This window comes from Mesocricetus auratus, unplaced genomic scaffold (genome assembly GCF_017639785.1).
Source record: "Mesocricetus auratus isolate SY011 unplaced genomic scaffold, BCM_Maur_2.0 Super-Scaffold_100010, whole genome shotgun sequence".
Taxonomy (NCBI): domain Eukaryota; kingdom Metazoa; phylum Chordata; class Mammalia; order Rodentia; family Cricetidae; genus Mesocricetus; species Mesocricetus auratus.
This window is the reverse complement of record NW_024429194.1, coordinates 81,002,725-81,019,930: the sequence shown is the minus strand read 5'-3', so window position 1 is coordinate 81,019,930 and position 17,206 is coordinate 81,002,725. Positions and strand designations below refer to the sequence as shown.

The following is a 17,206-nucleotide window of genomic DNA, read 5'->3' as shown; positions in this document are numbered from 1 at the left end:
TCAGTGGTTGAGATCACAACTCCTCTTTTAGTTTGATTCCAGGCACCCATGAGACGGCTTACAATTGTCTGTAACTCCAGATCCAGGTACTCTAACGCCCTCTTCTGGCCTCTGTGGACACTGCACACGCGTGGTGCACAGACATACAGGCAAGCAAAATACTCCACAGGAGGGAAAAATCCCTTAGTATCATTTCTTAAAAGAAAGCCCCCTACCTTTCTCCATGAATTGAAAATGTACAGAAAGCAAAATAAATAGCTGCAAAACCAGAAAACCTACATGAAAATAAATAAAAACGATAAGCCCTTTTTAGATGGTGGCATCTCCCGTGTAGTAAAGGAAATGAAAGAGTGTCACGGGCATGCCACCTAGGACCTGAAAGAAAGGGAAAGAAAAGTGCCTCTTCTGTCCAGCAAGCATGGAAGCCAAGGGTTCGGGAAAGCCCACAAGGGCGGGGACGAGACAGGAGTCCTGTACGCCCATTGGGCCTCCCGTTGGCTAATTTGCATGGTCCGAGTGGGGCGGGGCCTCGGTGACATCATCCTAGGTCTGCTCTGGTGGCTGTGCCTCTCGGTAGGCTCAGAACCACAAACCCGGAGCGGAGTTGAGTTGCAGCGCCACCCAGAGCGCCGAGCGCCCAGCGCCATGTACGACCCAGAGCGCCGCTGGAGTCTGTCGTTCGCCGGCTGCGGTTTCCTAGGCTTCTACCACGTCGGGGCCACGCTGTGTCTGAGCGAGCGCGCCCCACACCTCCTCCGCGATGCGCACACGTTCTTCGGCTGCTCGGCTGGTGCACTGCACGCGGTCACCTTCGCATGCAGTATCCCTCTCGGTGCGTTCACAGTCACCACTCAGGCCCCGTGTGCGGGGACGGGCTCTCCATTTGGGGAATCGATGACACCTTCCGGGGTGTCCGAAAGAACCAGCTCAGACAGCTCTCACCCTTCCCGGTGCAGTGGGGCCGGGCGTGGGATTTCCGAGGGCGGGCGGCAGCGGGCGCGCTGCGCACCGGAGAGACTTGAGCATCTTCTTCCCGGCCTGCTCTGGCGCCCTGGTTTGAAATGGGCCCTCCACCTGTGTCCTGTCAGCTGGGTTACCCCGGATCAGCAGGGAACAAGGTGCAGGGAACAACGCAGGGGCGCGGGATCCTCTGGTCCCTGTCATCAGAGCCGCGGAGGGTTTGTCCTGTGTGTCTCTAGCTGATGTACCACGGTGGTTGCCGCCAGGAGGGGTAGAAGGTACCCAGACTTGAACACCCTTTTTGGCAGTCCAGCCCTCTGGTCGCCTTGAGAGTTGGCTGTTGGGAGTGGGGTGCGTGGGTTAGGAAAGTATTTGGAACCCTCCCTACAGATTGGAATGGATTCCCAGACAGGTTCAGTTCCACCCTATCCTCTCTTCACTGACCTGGGCCAGCCGCTCCTCCCAGATCAATGTCACATTCTGGGCATTTGAATCTTGGCCTAATTAAACATTTGCCCATGCATGCATCCATGCTCAAGAGAAGGTGAGTTTACTGCTCTCACCCCCTAAACTGCTAGGGTGTGATGCCCTTCCCCGGTGTCAGCTGGATGCTTTTGAGATTGTGGGCAGGGCCGGGCTAAGTGCCCAGGGGGGAGCTGCTGACACCCAACGGTCCCCAGGGGGCATGATAGTGCCCCTTATCAGCCCTTATTGATCTGGACCTCTTTAACACTTTACTCTTTGCTCAGCTGGCCACAGACAGCGGGAGTGACTTTGGCAGGCTCAGGAAAGCCCCTGCTGATGAGCGGAGCTCTGCCATTGGATAGGATCAGTGAGCAGACCCTGAGCTGATGGGACTCAGGCATTAGAAGACAAGCAGGTCTGGCTGTGTGCCTGCTTGTCTGTCTTCCCCAGTGAGGGAAAGAGATGGGAGCAAAGGTCAGAGAGAGTGGCCTCAGGGAAGACTAGACCAGCCCAACGGCCATTGCACACCCTGGGCTTTAGCACTGACTAAAGGCATTTCCTTCCTGGAGGCCTCTGGACCCCGTATGGATGGATGGTTATTGAGACAAGGTTTAAATGCAATGACCCCAGGAATATGATGTACACCCACTTTCATACAGAGCAGTGTTTCTTCTCATCCTGTGGTTGCGACCCCTTGGGGGATCACCCATGACCATCAGAAAACACAGATAATTACACTATAATTCAAAACAGTAGCAAAATTACAGTTATGAAGTAGCAACTAAAAATATTTTTATGGTTTGGGGTCACCACAACAGGAGGAACTGTATTAAAGGTTCGCAGTATTTAGGAAGGTTGAGAACCACGGCTACAGAGGAATCAGTAACTGCACAGGAGACAGGGGCAGCCTGTGGCTGTCCTATCAGGTCACAGAGAGGTCGGAGTTATAGGTTATCTCTGGTAGGAGCTGCTAAGGCGCCTTGCCCAGGGCTTGTGACACGCATAGACCCTTGGGGCATCTGAGTTGGCAGAGGGGGTGGTAGGGTTTGCCAGTAGCATGTAAGTTCATTCTCAAGCCAGTCTCGTCAGGAGAGTAGGGTTTGCTGGGATGTCAGGGTTAGGGTTGAATCGGGACAGGCTGGGATATGTCTGTCCTCGTGGAGTTCAGGATTATGATGCTGGTTGTGGTGCCAGGACAATGTGGATTGGCCAGAGGGCACTGGGCTGGAGAGTGAGGGCAGGAGAATGCACCACGCACCCACTGTGCAATCTGGGGATTCTGGGCCTGGAGGCTTACAGGGAGATGAGCCACTTAGGCAGCCCTTTCTGGGTTGAGCACTTTATAGATGTTATTTTACTCAGTGCTTCCTGTCTCCAAAAGCAAGTAAATTTTATTCTCTTTGAAAAGGCAACCTAGTGGTTGGAGAATGGCTCAGTGGTTGAGATTGCTTACTGCTCTTGCAGAGGACCCGAGTTCAGTTCCCAGCACCCACTTGGCAACTTACGTCCATCTGTAACTCTAGGTCCTGGGAATGTGAAGCTCTCTTCTGGCCCCTGTGAACTCCTGCACACATGTGGTGCACATAAAGCGACACACACACACACACACACACACACACACACACGTAAACAAATTAATCTTAAAAAATTAAAGGCAATCGGAAGGATAGACAGGTGGCAGAGTTCCTCAGTAAGGGGTAGCATTGAGAACAACATTTAGGTCCGGGCCTACATCATTTCTTCTGTACCCCCTAATGTTTAATGCATGTGTGCCAAGGCTGGGGTGCTGACACATTGGTGGCTCGTGGCTTTATGGACACACAGGTAAGAGTTCTCACATACATGGGCCACTGGAAGGCCAGCTCAGCACTGTCCATGAAATACACACCACACTCATTCAGGCCATTTTACATTTCTTAGTTGCTCCATTGTGTAAAGTCAGACAGGGTAGAATTGATTTTTTTTTTGCCATACCCAGAATATTATCACTTTGTAATGACTGTAAACCACTGTTAAAGAGATAATGTCACCTAGTAAACCTTTGGAATGTAGCCTCCTGGAATGAGCTCAATCATGGCCAAAAATACAAGGTGAGTTTTATGGTGTCTTCATTGGGACCAATTCAAGAGTTCTGTGTGGTTTCTGGTCTCCAGTGTAGTACCCTGTTTTGTGGGTTTGTCTTCTGTCCACAGATCAGATCATGGAGATCCTCATGGACCTTGTGCGGAAAGCCAGGAGCCGCAACATTGGCTCCCTTCATCCGTTCTTCAACATTAATAAGTGTATCCGAGATGGGCTCCAGGAGACCCTCCCAGACAATGTGCACCAGATCATCTCTGGCAAGGTTTACATCTCACTCACCAGGGTGTCGGATGGGGAGAATGTGCTGGTGTCTGACTTCCATTCCAAAGATGAAGTGGTGGACGTAAGTCCTTTGCCCCTCTGGGTGTGGTCAAATACAAAAGCAGCATAGAAATGTCATTGTCTCACTGGACTGGAGCCATGTGAGCACTGTATATCTGGTGACTTGGTCTGTAGTGCTTGGAAGCCCCTCTATGTCAGAACTCTTTAATTCTCTTAATTTTTCCAGTGCTGAGAATGGAAAATAGGTGTAGGTAGGTTTTTCTGTCCCTCCAGCCAGCTCCCAAATAACCACACAGAGACCTCTTATTAATTACAAAAGCTTGACCGATAGCTTAGGCTTGTTTCTAGCTAGCTCTTATAACTTAAATTAACCCATTTCTACTAATCTGTGTGCTGTCGTATGACTCGTGGTTTGTTACCTCTTCTCCTGCGTGTCCTGCTTTCTCTTCGTCTGGCTGGCAACTCTTCTTCTTCCCAGCATCCTCTCCGCTCCGAAAATCCTACCTACCTACTGGCCATTCAACTTTTTATAAAATGAATCCGCCAAGTGACAAATCTTTACAGTGTACAAAAGGATTATTCCACAACAGATAGGCCCCTGGGCATACCAGGCAAGTGCTCTGTTGTGTAACCGCACCCTTACAAAAGTCTCTCTTCCTTCTTTAAGACTCAGAGAACCGGTCTTGTGTGTGCTCCACACCCCAATCTATGCATATTAAGCAGTGAGGCTGTTTTTTTTTTTTTAATGAAGATTCTCCAGGGTGGGACCATTCTTATTTGCCTCTAGTCTCAAGATCTAGCATAGAGAAGATAATTGATCATATCAGAATATCATTTTGGAGCCAAAATGTGGTGGCGCATGCCTTTAATCCCAGAACTCAGGAGGCACAGACAGGCAGATCTTTGTGAGTTCAAGGCCAGCCTGGTCTGCAGAGCAAGTTCCAGGATAGGCTCTAGAGCTACAGAGAAACCCTGTCTTGAAAAACCAAAAAAGAAAAAAAAATGCCATTTTTGGTCCACATAGGCTTTTTTCAGTTCTTAAATGAATAACGTGTTTGATTGAATGTGAGTCCCTATGAGGCTGCACATGTGGCCAGCAGCCCTTCACGCAATCCAGTTCTCCACTTGAATTTCTAGTACCTTCTAAATTGCCAACACCTATCTGTTCTCAATGTACCGTGTACTGTCCAGCACAGTGATTCTCAAAGTGTGGTCTGGGTCCACATGGCTTCTAACTGGCTGCAGAAGGACCCTGAGGGAGAACCCAGGTCTGTGCTTCCTGTAGCTCCTGGGCAAGATGCATGGCTCCAGCCCCTTATGCCACCGAGTCAACAGTATGGTCAGCATGGGGGCAAGGACAGAAAATTGACGGGTGCAGGGCAAATGGTAAGGAGCCAGTATTGCTGACCCAAGGCCCTCAAATACAAGTGTGAGTGTCATTCATTCACTCAGGTGTTAAAAAGCCTACTGTGTGCCGGGTGTTGGTGGCACACGCCTTTAATCCCGGCACTTGGGAGGCAGAGGCAAGGTGCATCTCTGTGAGTTCGAGGCCAGCCTGGTCTAGAGAGTGAGTTCCAGGACAGCCTCCAAAGCTACAGAGAAGCCCTGTCTCGAAAACAAAACAAAAAGCCTACTGTGTGCAGAGAGCCTTTCACCTGTGCTGCTCATTTGGGGAAGAATAGAAGGGCACAGGGAAGTGCGGCACCCTGTGACTGTCCCTTTGTCCTTACAGGCCCTGGTGTGCTCCTGTTTCATTCCCTTCTTCTCCGGCCTAATCCCTCCTTCTTTCAGAGGTGAGGTAAGTATACATGTGGGTGGGGGGTGGGCTGCAGCTGAGTATTTGAGACCCCGTTTGTAGTGACCTGGGCTCCCATGGCTGGGTCTAGCTGCAGAGCTGGGGTCTTCAGCCTTGAGGCCAGAACCCATCCCAGGCATTCCCATAGGACTGACCCACAGAGACTCACCCCCCAGGACTGTCTTCCACCTCCCTGTCCGCTGCCTGTTGGATACACTGGCCTGGCTCCTTTAATCGGCTCTTGAGCACCCTGGGGATCGGCCTGGTGGCCTAATTAAAGTGTAAGATGCTTAGGAATTAAATTACTCTTGTAAGGTAGTTGGTTTTCAGAGGAAATATAAGCTGGCTGTGTATTTCATTTCTTAATCTTTTAGACAGGGTCTTACTATGTAACTTTGGCTAGAATCCTCCTAAGTGCTGGGACTAAAAGGCAAGTGCCACCACACCCAACAGTAGAACAATCTGTATTTTTTTGTTTGTTTGAGTGTATATGTATGAACCACATGGGTGCCCTTTGTGGATATAGCCCAGGACTGGGTTACTAGGGACCCTGGCCATTAAGCTCATCTTGGATCTTGATATTGGTCCCTACTCTGCTTGTGATATAATATAGGCATATAATCTTTCCAGAACTAAGCAGAAGGGATCCAAGAGCATCTTGGTGATGTCCCCTGACTTCCTAGAATGCTTTTCCGCAGGAAGGAGGGTTGGGAGTTCAAGGCCAGCCTTAGCTATGCAAGACTCTGTCATGAGCATGGTGACTTGCACAGGTAATCTCAGCAATCAGGAGACTGGGGTAGGAGGATCATGAGTTCAAGGTTACCCCCTTTCCCCAAAGAAAAATGTTAATGGGAAAAGAGGCTCAATTAAATACCTTGCCCTAGATCTCCCAAGCAGCAAAGGAGTCTCCTTTGGGGCAGGGTTCATATCACACTCCATTCCCAGAAAACATAGCACCTCTAGTATATATGGCTCCTTTGTGCACATGGCAGGGACTCATCTATAGGTGTCCACCTGGCCTTGGGACTTGACAAGCACAACATGGAATGGACTCTCATCTCCATGTGTCTGGCACTTTTGCATGGTAGGCATCCTATGCAACAGGACACAGCAACCTTGAAAGCCAGAAAGAGCCACTGGAGGAGCTGCTCCCAGGCCACCATCTTGACTGCAGTGTCTCAGCAAACAGGGTCATCCTTTCCCTCTTCCTTACAGCGGTATGTGGATGGAGGAGCCAGTGACAATGTCCCCCTGCTGGATGCCAAAACCACCATCACAGTGTCCCCTTTCTATGGTGAGCATGACATCTGTCCCAAAGTCAAGTCCACCAACTTCTTCCAAGTGAATGTCACCAACCTCAGTCTCCGTCTCTGCACCAGGAACCTCTACCTTCTGACCAGAGCGTTCTTCCCACCTGATGTGAAGGTGAGTGAGGTGCCTCCCAGATGGCTGGGGACCCCTGTTAGCCCCTCCATGAGGAAACAGGACTAGATTGTGTCACAATGGTGACTCAGAAAGGTTGCTGTCCTAGAGCTGGCTGGTCATCCCTCTGACCACAGGCTCCACTGGGGATCATGTACCTAGACTTCAGACTCCACTTCAGGAATTGGGATCTAAAAAGTCAGGGGTGGGGGATGGTGTCTTAGTTTCTTTTCTTGTTGTTGTGATAAAAAATTGTCCTGACAAGAGCAAGTTTTCTGAAAAGATTTATTCAGGGAAGTCATGCAGCAGGAACTTAAAGCGGTTGCTCACATCGAGTCCACGATCAGGAAGCGGGGGGGGGATGAATGTATGCTGCCACCCAGCTCCCTCTCCCCACTTATAAAACAGAGGATGCCAGCCTAGGGAGTGGTGCCACCCACAGTGGGCGGGGCTTCCTACCAATTAACACCAGAAGATAAAACTGACTCAGGAATGCTCAGAGACCCATCTCCTAGGTGACTCTAGATTCTGTTAAGTTGACAACTGACACTACTCACAGTAGGGTAGGTGAGGTAGTACATACCTGCGTTCCAGAACCAAGGAGGCTGGGGCAGAAGGTTGGAGACCTTGAGATCAGTCTGAGTTACCTAAAAAGAACCTTTAACAAAAAGAGGGCTAGGGAGATGGCTCGGTGATTAAGAGCACTGGCTGCTCTTCTAGAGGTCCTGAGTTCAATTCCCAGCAACCACATGACAGCTCACAACTGTCTATAATGGGATCTGATGTCCTCTTCTGACATGCAGGCATATAAGCAGACAGGGCACTCATACGTAAAATACATAAATAACTTCATGTACCCACATTGCTCCCCAAGCATGATGCTCAGTCATGATTGTCCAGGGACAGTTAAGGTAGTAGTACCATATTGGTTAGAGTGATGACTTAGCCCCAGGTTCAAGCTGCTTGGATCACAGCTTCTGCTGGCAGTCTCTGTGGAGAGGACACTCAAGCTGAGACCCGGGGAAACACAGAGTCAGACGGACCTTTTCGGGGCCCTCCAAGCCTAGGATGTCCTTGGTTCTCAGAAGACATGGCACTCATGGTCCCTGTGATTCACCTGCCTGATTTGCTCACAGGTGATGGGAGAGCTGTGCTTTCAAGGGTACCTGGATGCCTTCCGGTTCCTGGCAGAGAACGGTAGGTCCTGGCTGGGGGTGACTGCAGAGTCCCTTGGTTCTGTCACCCATCCTCATGGCCTTCCCCAGAGTCTTCGCCCTCATGGGTATCTCCATGTTCTTTGCAGGCATCTGTAATGGGCCACAGCCCAGCCTGAGTCTGTCCTCAGAGGAGATGGAGCCAGAAGCCATGCCTCTCTGCCTGGAAAACAGCAGTCTTGTAGGGGACAAGCTACCAGCCAGCCTGTGCCTTACATCTGTTCCCTGGGATGAGAACATCTGGGAGACCCTGTCCCCCAAGCTCAGCATAGGTACTGCTGTACTGGGATGGAATGGGACCAGGGCATGCCAGTTGATGTAAGCAACTGGGCCACTTGCTGTGTGTGACGGGAAAAGGTGACACTTCTCCAACAAGAAGCCTCTGGGGTTATGGGAACAGACCACAGGGACATCTCCATCTACTGCACAAGCTGGCCACTGCCACCCATCCCTGTACCTAGAGGTCATGAAGAGGAATGCTGATCTAGTTGAGCCCAGGTTACCCACACAGGCTCCAGCCGAGCAGCCAGGCCCAGGCCCACCCTGCCAGGCTGCCTCCCTACTGGCTCCAGCTCTGATTAGGGCCGTGGATATGAGGGAGGACCTGGGGTCCAGCCTCTGTCTCCCAACTGGTCATTCAGAACACCTTTGGGGTCACTGTTGTCCACTTGTCCACCTGTCTCTCCTTAGCTCTCTCATCCATCAGTCAGTTTTACACCTCCATGTGATATGTCATTGCTGCCTGAGTGGACAATGGCATGTTCTAAATGTTTATGTCCCTCAAAATTCCTGTGCTGACAGCCTAACGTGGTGTTGTCCTTAGGAGGTGAAGCCAGGCAGATCAGGAGTTCAAGGCAAGCCTTGACTACATAGTGAGTTCTGAGTCTGCCTGGACCACATGGAAACCTATCTTAAGAACAAAAATGAGTCTTACACTGAAATCCAGGTTCCCAAGGGGATGGGGTTGGGAGGCATGCACTGGGCAGGGCCTTCCAAATGAGATTGGTGCTGTAAAGAGGACCAATAAGTATCTTCTAGTCCTTCTGCCTGCAGAGGTGCTACCTATGACCTGGGCCCTCACTGGACACCAGTGTCTGCTGGCACTTTAACACTTGGCTTTGCAACATCCAAACCTGTGAAGAGTCAGCAGTTGTTGTTTGTAGAAGTTGCTGGGTAACTGTAGTCTGACAGTGGCCTGATCTGCCAAGCCAGACTGACTAGTCTACAACCGGCTTCCAACTAGGCGCAGGAGAGACATGAATGGAACCCAGTGTCTGCCCTCCAGGCAGTAGCTGTTCAGTGGGAGGTGTCAGGAGGTCATCAGGGGGATAGAAGGTAAAGCTTCAGTTAGAAAGAGGCAGCTGAGGGGTGGAGTGAGGTGGCTGGGAAGCTGCGTGCCCCTCCTCTGGAAACATGAGCAAGCCACAGGTCTAAACATATGCCAGCACGGGGGGGGGCCGTGTAGCCCACACTGGCCTCAAACTTGAAATCCTCCTGCTTCAGCTTCCCACATGCTGTGATTAGAAGCCTGAACCACCGGTCTTGGCTGGGGCTTGACCTCTGCATCACCCTTGCCGTGAGAGGAACAGCTCACCAACCCCAGGGTGTCCCAGCTGGGCTGCTGCCGGTCCTTTCACTCCAGGCCTCCTCTGTTTCAAAGCTGGCCCAATCCTCATTGGACAGGGGCTTGAATTCTAGGATTCTCAGGAGCCATACAGATACCTGGTTCCAAATTGCTGTTTTCAGCTGTGAGTGAAGCCATTAAGGACAGGGATGGCTATCTGAGCAAAGTCTGCAACCTCCTGCCCATCAGGATCCTGTCGTACATCATGCTGCCCTGCACGCTGCCCGTGGAGCTGGCCATCGCTGTGGTCCACAGGTGAGCATTAAGGCATGGTTCAGTGAGCTGATAGTGGCTGCACCCCGGGCTGGCTGGATGTGTCACAAGACGGAACCCCTTGGAGAGGCCCTCCTTCCTTCAGCCATGGGTATCTGCAACATGGTGTAAGCTCTGAAGCCATCTGGAGACTTGTAGAGCTGGCAATAGCCTTAACTAGCCCCCTAGTCCAGCCACTCATGATCCCCTGGGGAAACTGAGGCAGGGAGAGGTAGAGGCTACAACTCTGTGGCCACTGAGCTGGTGAGTAGGAAGGCCAGGCCTAGAAGCAGGTCCTTGCTGTCCCTTGGGCCCATCTTTAGAATCACAAGCAGATAGTATTGGGATGAGAGGCCCATTCCTTCTGGCCATGGTTGGATGGGGATGAGTCAGAGCCAGCAGTTAGGAGACAGAAGTGAGGTGGTCCTCAGACTTGGAATGGGGCTCCCACTCAAACAGCACAGTGGGGCAGGAGCTCAGCTCAGTCATCAGACTGCTGGCTAAACACCTGACTGCACCTTGCCACGGCTGTGTGGCCCTGGACTAATGAACGCACCTTTCTGTGCTTCTGCTTACCTTTGAAGAAACAGAGAAAGATGAGCCTGTGGGGGAGAACCATCAGGAGCCCAGTGGGGTCCTGTATGTGGTGTGTTCTCCCATGTCCAGCTGGCGGCAGTGACTTGTTTTCAGGTTGATTTCCCTTACCCAAGATGCTTAGGAACAAAGTGTCTGAGACTTCTGAGGGCTTGGGCTTGTTGTTGCTTTGGAATTCTGGGAGTTTGCATAGGCTTACCAGTTAAGCAAGATCAAACAGGTAAAAAAGGAAAATCGGAAATGTTTTAAGCCTCACACCAATGCTCACAATGTTTCAGATTCTGATACTGGGTATGATGGTACACACCTGTGGTCCTAGCACTCTGATTGGAGGCTGAGGCAGGAAGATACCACCCTGGGCCACAGAGTCAGTTAAGCCTAGCTTGAGCTGCGTATAGAGACCCTGTCTCAAAACAGAATGTGACTGGGCACATAGCTCAGTGGTCGAGTGGATAGTTAGTATGGTTCACTCCCCCAATCCCAGTACCATGAGGCAGGGGACTGAGGGAAGGAGGAAGAAGAAAAAGGGAGGGGGGAGAGAGAGGTAATGTGGAGGTTCTAGCTGTGCCATTTGCCTTGGCCCTTGCCTGGTGTCCTTGTCTTGTCTCATCTGAACTGGTGCCCCAGGGATACCACACAGCTTGGTCCTTCCATTTCCAGGGTTCTCTGTCTCTGTCTGTCTGTCTGTCTGTCTGTCTGTCTGTCTCTCTCTCTCTCTCTCTGTCTCTCTCTCTCAGTCTCTCTTTTTTTTCAGACAGAGTTCCTCTGTGTAATAGCCTTGGCTGTCCTGGAACTAGCTTTGTAGACCAGGCTGGCCTAGAACTTGGAGATCCTCCTGCCTCGGCCTCCTGAGTGCTGGGATCAAATGTGCGCCACTCTGGCCAGGCTGGGCCCTGTCTCTTTTTTCTTGTCATTCTCGCCTGTTTTGCTGAAGCAGATCCTTACCAAGTCCCTAAGGAAACAGTGCTCTGCCGGCCTCCCGGGGCCTCACCTGTTTTCTGACTGCCGAGAAGCTGCTCAGAGGCCTGCAGGCGCAAAGGCTGAGACCACCTGCTCATGCGCAGTCCGCTTCCACTTTGTTCTCTGTGGCTGAGTGGTTTCTGGTCTTTCTGCTCCTCTTTGGCTAGTCTTTCATTCCACAGACTGTCACTTTCTCAGGTAAAGCCTGTCTCTACTGCGGTTTGGGAACTCGACCATTTGTAATTATGTCTGTAATTCCTTCTTCTCCATGGTCATCTCTCCCCCTTTTCCTGGGGCACTTGTGAGAGCTTTGCCTCTGGGTTGGATTCTGACCTGGAACTTTCTTTTCTACATTTTTCAGATCTTTGACTTTTTGCCTCCAATCTGAAGTCTTCTCGAATTTACCTTCCAGTCCCATTCTGAGTTATTTTTGTTTGTTTTGGTTTTGGTTTTTCAAGACAGGGTTTCTCTGTATAGCCCTGGCTGTCCTGGAACTCATTCTGCAGACCAGACTGGCCTTGAACTCAGAGATCCACCTGCCTCTACCTCCCCAGTGCTGGGATTAAAGGTGTTCACCACCATTGCCTAGCATTTGCTCTGGTTTTAACATTAGTAGCATAAATGAACTTCTAAACTCTGGCTGGCCCTTTCTTTCTGTTCCTTTATGTGAGCATCCTCTTCTTGCTGTGTGTGCTGGGGAAGAGTGTGGAGGGGCGTGTCTGCATCTGTGTAAGTGGGAGTGTGTGTGGGGGTGTCTGTATGTTGGGAGTATTTTCACATTTATTTATTGTCTATGCATTGAGTGTGTGCACACGTGCATGCGTGCGCGCGTGTGTGTGTGTGTGCGCGCGCGCACCTGTGGAAGCACTCATGAAGGCTATAGCCTATGCATGGAGGTCAGAGGACAACTTTCTGAAGCTGATTCTCTCCTTCCATTGTGTGGGTCCTGGAAATCAAACTCAAGGTGTCAGACCTGGCCAAAACCATCTTTCTGCCCTGTGTGCGCACTTCTGAGCCAGAATTTTACTTCCATAGCCCAAGCTGGCCTGGAACTTACTGTGTAGAGCAAACTCAAGTCAAATCTGCGTCACCTCTCGTGTGCACGCAGATGTCAGGCATGATTCACCACCCACGCCCACTCCCCACGGGCATTCTTATTTTATGGTCACCAGCACAGCTTCCAGGCAGCGCCTAAAGTTGATCCAACCTTTGCACTGCTGCAGGAGACAGCTACCTCCCTGTCCTTCCTGCAGGCTTGCTGTGCTGCCAAGCTGTACAGTTTTACCTTCTGGCTGAAGCTACTCAATCTTTTAGCTGGGTCAGCTGCTCACAATTGCAGTCCAGTTGCTTAGGAAGCTAAAAAGCCCAGAGTAGGCCAGCCTGGCAAGAGAATGAAACCCTGTGTGAAAAGAAAGAAATGTAACCCCGGGCTGCCTCCCTGCTGCTTCTCTCTCTGCTCCATTGAAGACCTGCCACTTGCACAGGTCTGCTCACACACCTCTGGATAGGACATGCAGCAAGCTAGAGTCGTGTGCGCATGCCCTGCATTTCCATTTTAGCACCCTGCACCCGCCCACCTCTAATTTCTCCACCAAAAATCCCTGGGCAGCTGTACTGATTCGGTGTCTCCCTATGGAGTCAGCCTTCTGCTCTGGGCTGGCTCTTACCGGCAACCTCGCCAGAGCCTACACATGTGTTTGGTCCCTGTGGTACTTCCATTATGTTCACATTGGCCATTCACAGCTAGCCTCCAAGGAGAGACTAGGCCTCAACCAGCACTTGCCATCAACCCTTGACTGATCCCACCGAGCCGAGGCCTTCCCCATTTACTCCCATGGGGCTTTCTGGAACCCTGAGAGGCCTGGTTTGCTTTAGGGACTTTGGAAGGTTCACTGCTGTGATGACAGCCCAGATCTGCCTTAGGGAGCTTATTAGATGGTGTTAGAAGTGACACCGGCAGCTCATGTGGGTGAAGGCTACTATTGGGAGATGGCTGCTTTTTGCTGACTTTTTCTCCTGGTTTATCTTCATGCAGATATAGTGAACCCATGTGTGCATGTGATCTGTGTGCATGCGTGTTTCTGTGCAATACACATGCACGTTGTCCTTGGCTTCCTTCCTGCAGGTTGGTGATATGGTTCCCTGACATCCCTGATGATATCCAATGGTTACAGTGGGCGACATCCCAAGTTTGTGCCCGAATGACAACGTGTCTGCTCCCCTCTACCAGGTACATAATTTGGCCCAGGGTATGAGGGCTAGGTGGGCATCTCTGTTGTTCCCAGAGCTTGGGTCGTAACAGCCCTAACAAGCCAGACTCAGCCACCTGTCCACAATAGGACAATTAAAGTAACAATGAAAAGCAGAGAAGGGAGATGTATCCACAAATAGAAAGATTAAGGGGACTCCCACACACCAGTTAACCTTTGGGGTACTGACAGGAGACTTAAGTTTACATAGAGGTATGCTTAGCAGTCCTAGTCATAGTGTGGTTCTGCCCACTGTTGTCTGGGCTCCAGGCTCTCCTCCAAGATTGTCACCTTCTCTCCTCAGCATGAGACTCCTGGGGAAATCCCAGTTCCTTGACCTCCATTGTCTCAAGGGTCTGAGAGCCTAAGAGAGGGCACAGCTGTCTCTTCAGAATGCTTTCTTTCCTGCCAGAACCACAAGGTTTGTGCTCAGGCCCCCATGCAACACTCTAGGAACATCTAACTCAGTGTCAGGCCGGTGACAAGGAGTTTGCCCTTTTGTGCAGGGTGCATCCTGAGGAAGGCCCTGAGTCCACCAGATACCCCAGGACATCTGCTGGGCTGGGGACCCTTCACCTAGGCTGTGAAGGGAGGATGGAGATAAGGAGGAGGAGCTGTGGGCTGGGGGCAGAGGAGATCAGGGTGCTGAGCAGCATTGGTGTGCTGTGGGCAGGAACCCTGGGCAGCCTGGAATAAGGTGGGCAGTCCCAGTGACTTATGGGAAGTGGGTCCAAGAGGTCGTGGGGCACCTCCTGTGGAGGAAGCCCATGGTCCAGGGGAGGGCTTGTTGGTTGGTGGGGAAGCTATGGATATCCACCAGGGGTGTTCAGGCTTAGAGGATGGGGACGGTCACATCAGCACTGAAGGCAGGAGGAAGCTGTGGCCCTGGGCTGCACCCCTGCGGTAACCAAGTATGTGATGGTGGCTCAATGCCTGGCACCACCCTCCCTGTACCTGTTAGGTTTTGGGTGGGGTGGGGAGTTCAAAAGACGCCTGGGGAATAAGGAGTTTATTAGAAGTTATTAATGCTGTGGACGGACAGACGGATAGAGGGGCAACAGCATGGTGGGGGCTTCCAGGCAGTTCAGGCCCTAGCACCAGAGATAAACAGCATGGTGGTGTCTTTGAAGAGACTCTGAGCCCACTTGGCAGAGGGAACCACTTCTTAGGGGAGGCTCACAGCAAGAGTCTGCAGCCAGGCTCTTCGACTCCCAGGCAGGAGGCAGGGAAGGGGATGGGGGTGGGAAGTGACACCCCTTTGATGTTGTAGACTCACTTCTCAGGTGGAAGACTGTGCCCCAGCAAGCAAGGATTCAGTGTCCCAGGAGGTTCCTATGAGGATCTGTGAGGAGACCCAGCAAAGGCTGGGTTCTAACCACAGTCTTAGGGTACTGAGGACCCGGGAGCCTTGGGAAGGGCCTCCAACAGTGCTGCCTTCTTTCCATTCAGATTCCGAGCACCCGAGAGTGACGACCAAGCACCCAAGAATGGACATCACTCATCGCTACACAAACCCCAGTGTGGCTCTGCTGGCTTATAAATTGTTGGTCTCCCTGCTTCCTATGAATTTGGACATTCTCCATGTGAATGGTCCAGGAGGGACCAAAGCTGAGGCCACCCTGCCTTCCACCACAAGCCTGGCTTTACCTTCAGCTAAAGCAAGTGTCTGAATGGTGGGTGGGTGGGGTGCTATAGTCTGTTTTGCAGTGGGAAGGGCTCTGTTCCTTTTGGAGGCATCTAGGAAATTACTGTCCAGGAGCTGGGTCTCCTGTCTGTGCAGCTGCCCCTGGGTCCTGTGGGGACCTCATGCCTGTGGCCCCAGAATCACAGGATCTGGGCTAAATTGGTGGTTTATAGAAACCAAAGACAACTGTCTTTAGAAACTCTGTCTAGTCTGGGTGAAGTCTAGTGTTTGAGAGCTAACCCAGAGAGGAGGCTCCACTGTCTCTCAGACTGAATAGTTCCGGATGCCAAGGGCAACAGTATTTGGAAACAGGAATCTAAACTGGGTGATCTCATAAGGAAAAATGTTGGGGAAGTGTATGGAATGGCGTGTGGCTGTCCCTGAGAAGAGCCTGACAGTCGAGGAAGATAACTTACTACATTCAAGGACACCGTTGGTTCTTACTAAAATACTTTATAGTTTATAAAGAATTTTATATAAACAGACTAGGGAATGGGTAGTGAACTACATGTGTGATCAGTGAACTGTGGATAGAATTAACCTTACAATAAAATCTCTTGTATGTGGGGGCAAAACAACACAGGCAGAGAGCACAGTGGACCTCTGTGTCCTCACCCTCAGCTTGAACTTGGCTTGTTTTCTCCACTGTCTCCAAATCTTTGTATTGTCATGAGCCATCACTGCCTCTCTCCTTTCTGGTCTACTCCACCATCACCGCCTCTCTCTGTTCTCGGCTACTCCACTGGCCTTAATGGGGAGAAGCATCTACTTTTCTTAGGTGTATGTCTACAGCTGCGGGTGTGATGTGTGTTTCCCGAAATTCACATGTTAGATTAGAACACAAACAAAAAAAAAGCCCGAAACATGGACCTGCTCATACGTCTGGCGGTGAGGTCCATGTCTCCCGTGTCTGAGTCTCCTAGAGTCCTACTGAGTTCCAGGTTCACACGGCACTTCAGGAGGAATCATCACACCCTGGTGCACACAATCTCAGCGGGGTTGATTCTGATTGGATAGGAGCTCATTCTGGGGGAGAGAATATGGCTCCAGAGATAAAACTTCTAGGCTACACAGAAGAAAGACTGTCTCGTGAAAAGAAAACAAACCGGGAGGGAGGGTGGAATTCAATTGGTAGAGTACTTGTACAGCATGCATAGATCCTTGAGTTCAGTCTCAGCATCACGTAAACTGATGTGACTGGCAAACACAGTCCCAGCACTCAAGCTGTAGAGAAAGGGGATCAGAAGTTCAGGGTCATCCTTGGCTAAATGAGACCCTGCCTCAAAAAGACCAAAACAAACAAAAAAATGGTAGAAGCTGCTACTGCTGTTTCTTCTTCCTCCTCCTCCTCCTCCTCCTCCTCCTCCTCCTCCTCCTCCTCCTCCTCCTTCCTCTTCTCCTTTTTGTTTGTTTTGTGGTTTTTTTTTTTTTTCCTGTTTTTCAAGACAGGTTTCTCTATGTATCCCTGGCGTCCTGGAACTCACTCTGTAGACCAGACTGGCCTGAATTCACAGAGCTCCAGCTGCTTCTGCCTCCTGAGTGCTGGGATAAGGCGTGTGCCACCACTGCTGTCGGTAGAAGCTTCTTTTGCTCTGCTTTGAGCTTCCCTTTTCTGGAGATTTC

General features: G+C 51.0%; 1 protein-coding gene across 2 annotated transcripts; it reads left to right on the top strand.

Annotated features, from left to right (window-relative positions):
* The first annotated feature begins 560 nt into the window (after window positions 1-560).
* Pnpla3 (patatin like phospholipase domain containing 3) lies at window positions 561-16,455 on the top strand. Of its 2 annotated transcripts, XR_001196281.3 has the most exons (10): window positions 561-832; window positions 3,618-3,850; window positions 5,522-5,587; window positions 6,800-7,009; window positions 8,143-8,203; window positions 8,310-8,492; window positions 9,967-10,099; window positions 13,776-13,880; window positions 14,204-14,320; window positions 15,349-16,455. XR_001196281.3 is itself a non-coding variant. In XM_005067049.4 (9 exons), exons 1-9 carry the CDS (start codon window positions 646-648, stop codon window positions 15,437-15,439), a joined length of 1,269 nt encoding a protein of 422 aa, XP_005067106.2. In that variant the 5' UTR covers window positions 562-645; the 3' UTR covers window positions 15,440-16,455. The 2 variants fall into 2 exon arrangements, 1 of the variants encoding a protein (XP_005067106.2); XM_005067049.4 differs by lacking the exon at window positions 14,204-14,320 and having other exon boundaries at window positions 562-832.
* The last annotated feature ends 751 nt before the right edge of the window (window positions 16,456-17,206 follow it).

Excerpts from the sequence above, each read along its gene's own strand:
- Pnpla3 (XM_005067049.4), top strand. The coding sequence starts at position 646 with ATGTACGACCCAGAGCGCCGCTGGAGTCTGTCGTTCGCCGGCTGCGGT. Across the intron at positions 8,493-9,966 it reads GTCCCCCAAGCTCAGCATAG|CTGTGAGTGAAGCCATTAAG; the intron begins GTACTGCTGTAC and ends TGCTGTTTTCAG. Across the intron at positions 13,881-15,348 it reads TGTCTGCTCCCCTCTACCAG|ATTCCGAGCACCCGAGAGTG; the intron begins GTACATAATTTG and ends CTTTCCATTCAG.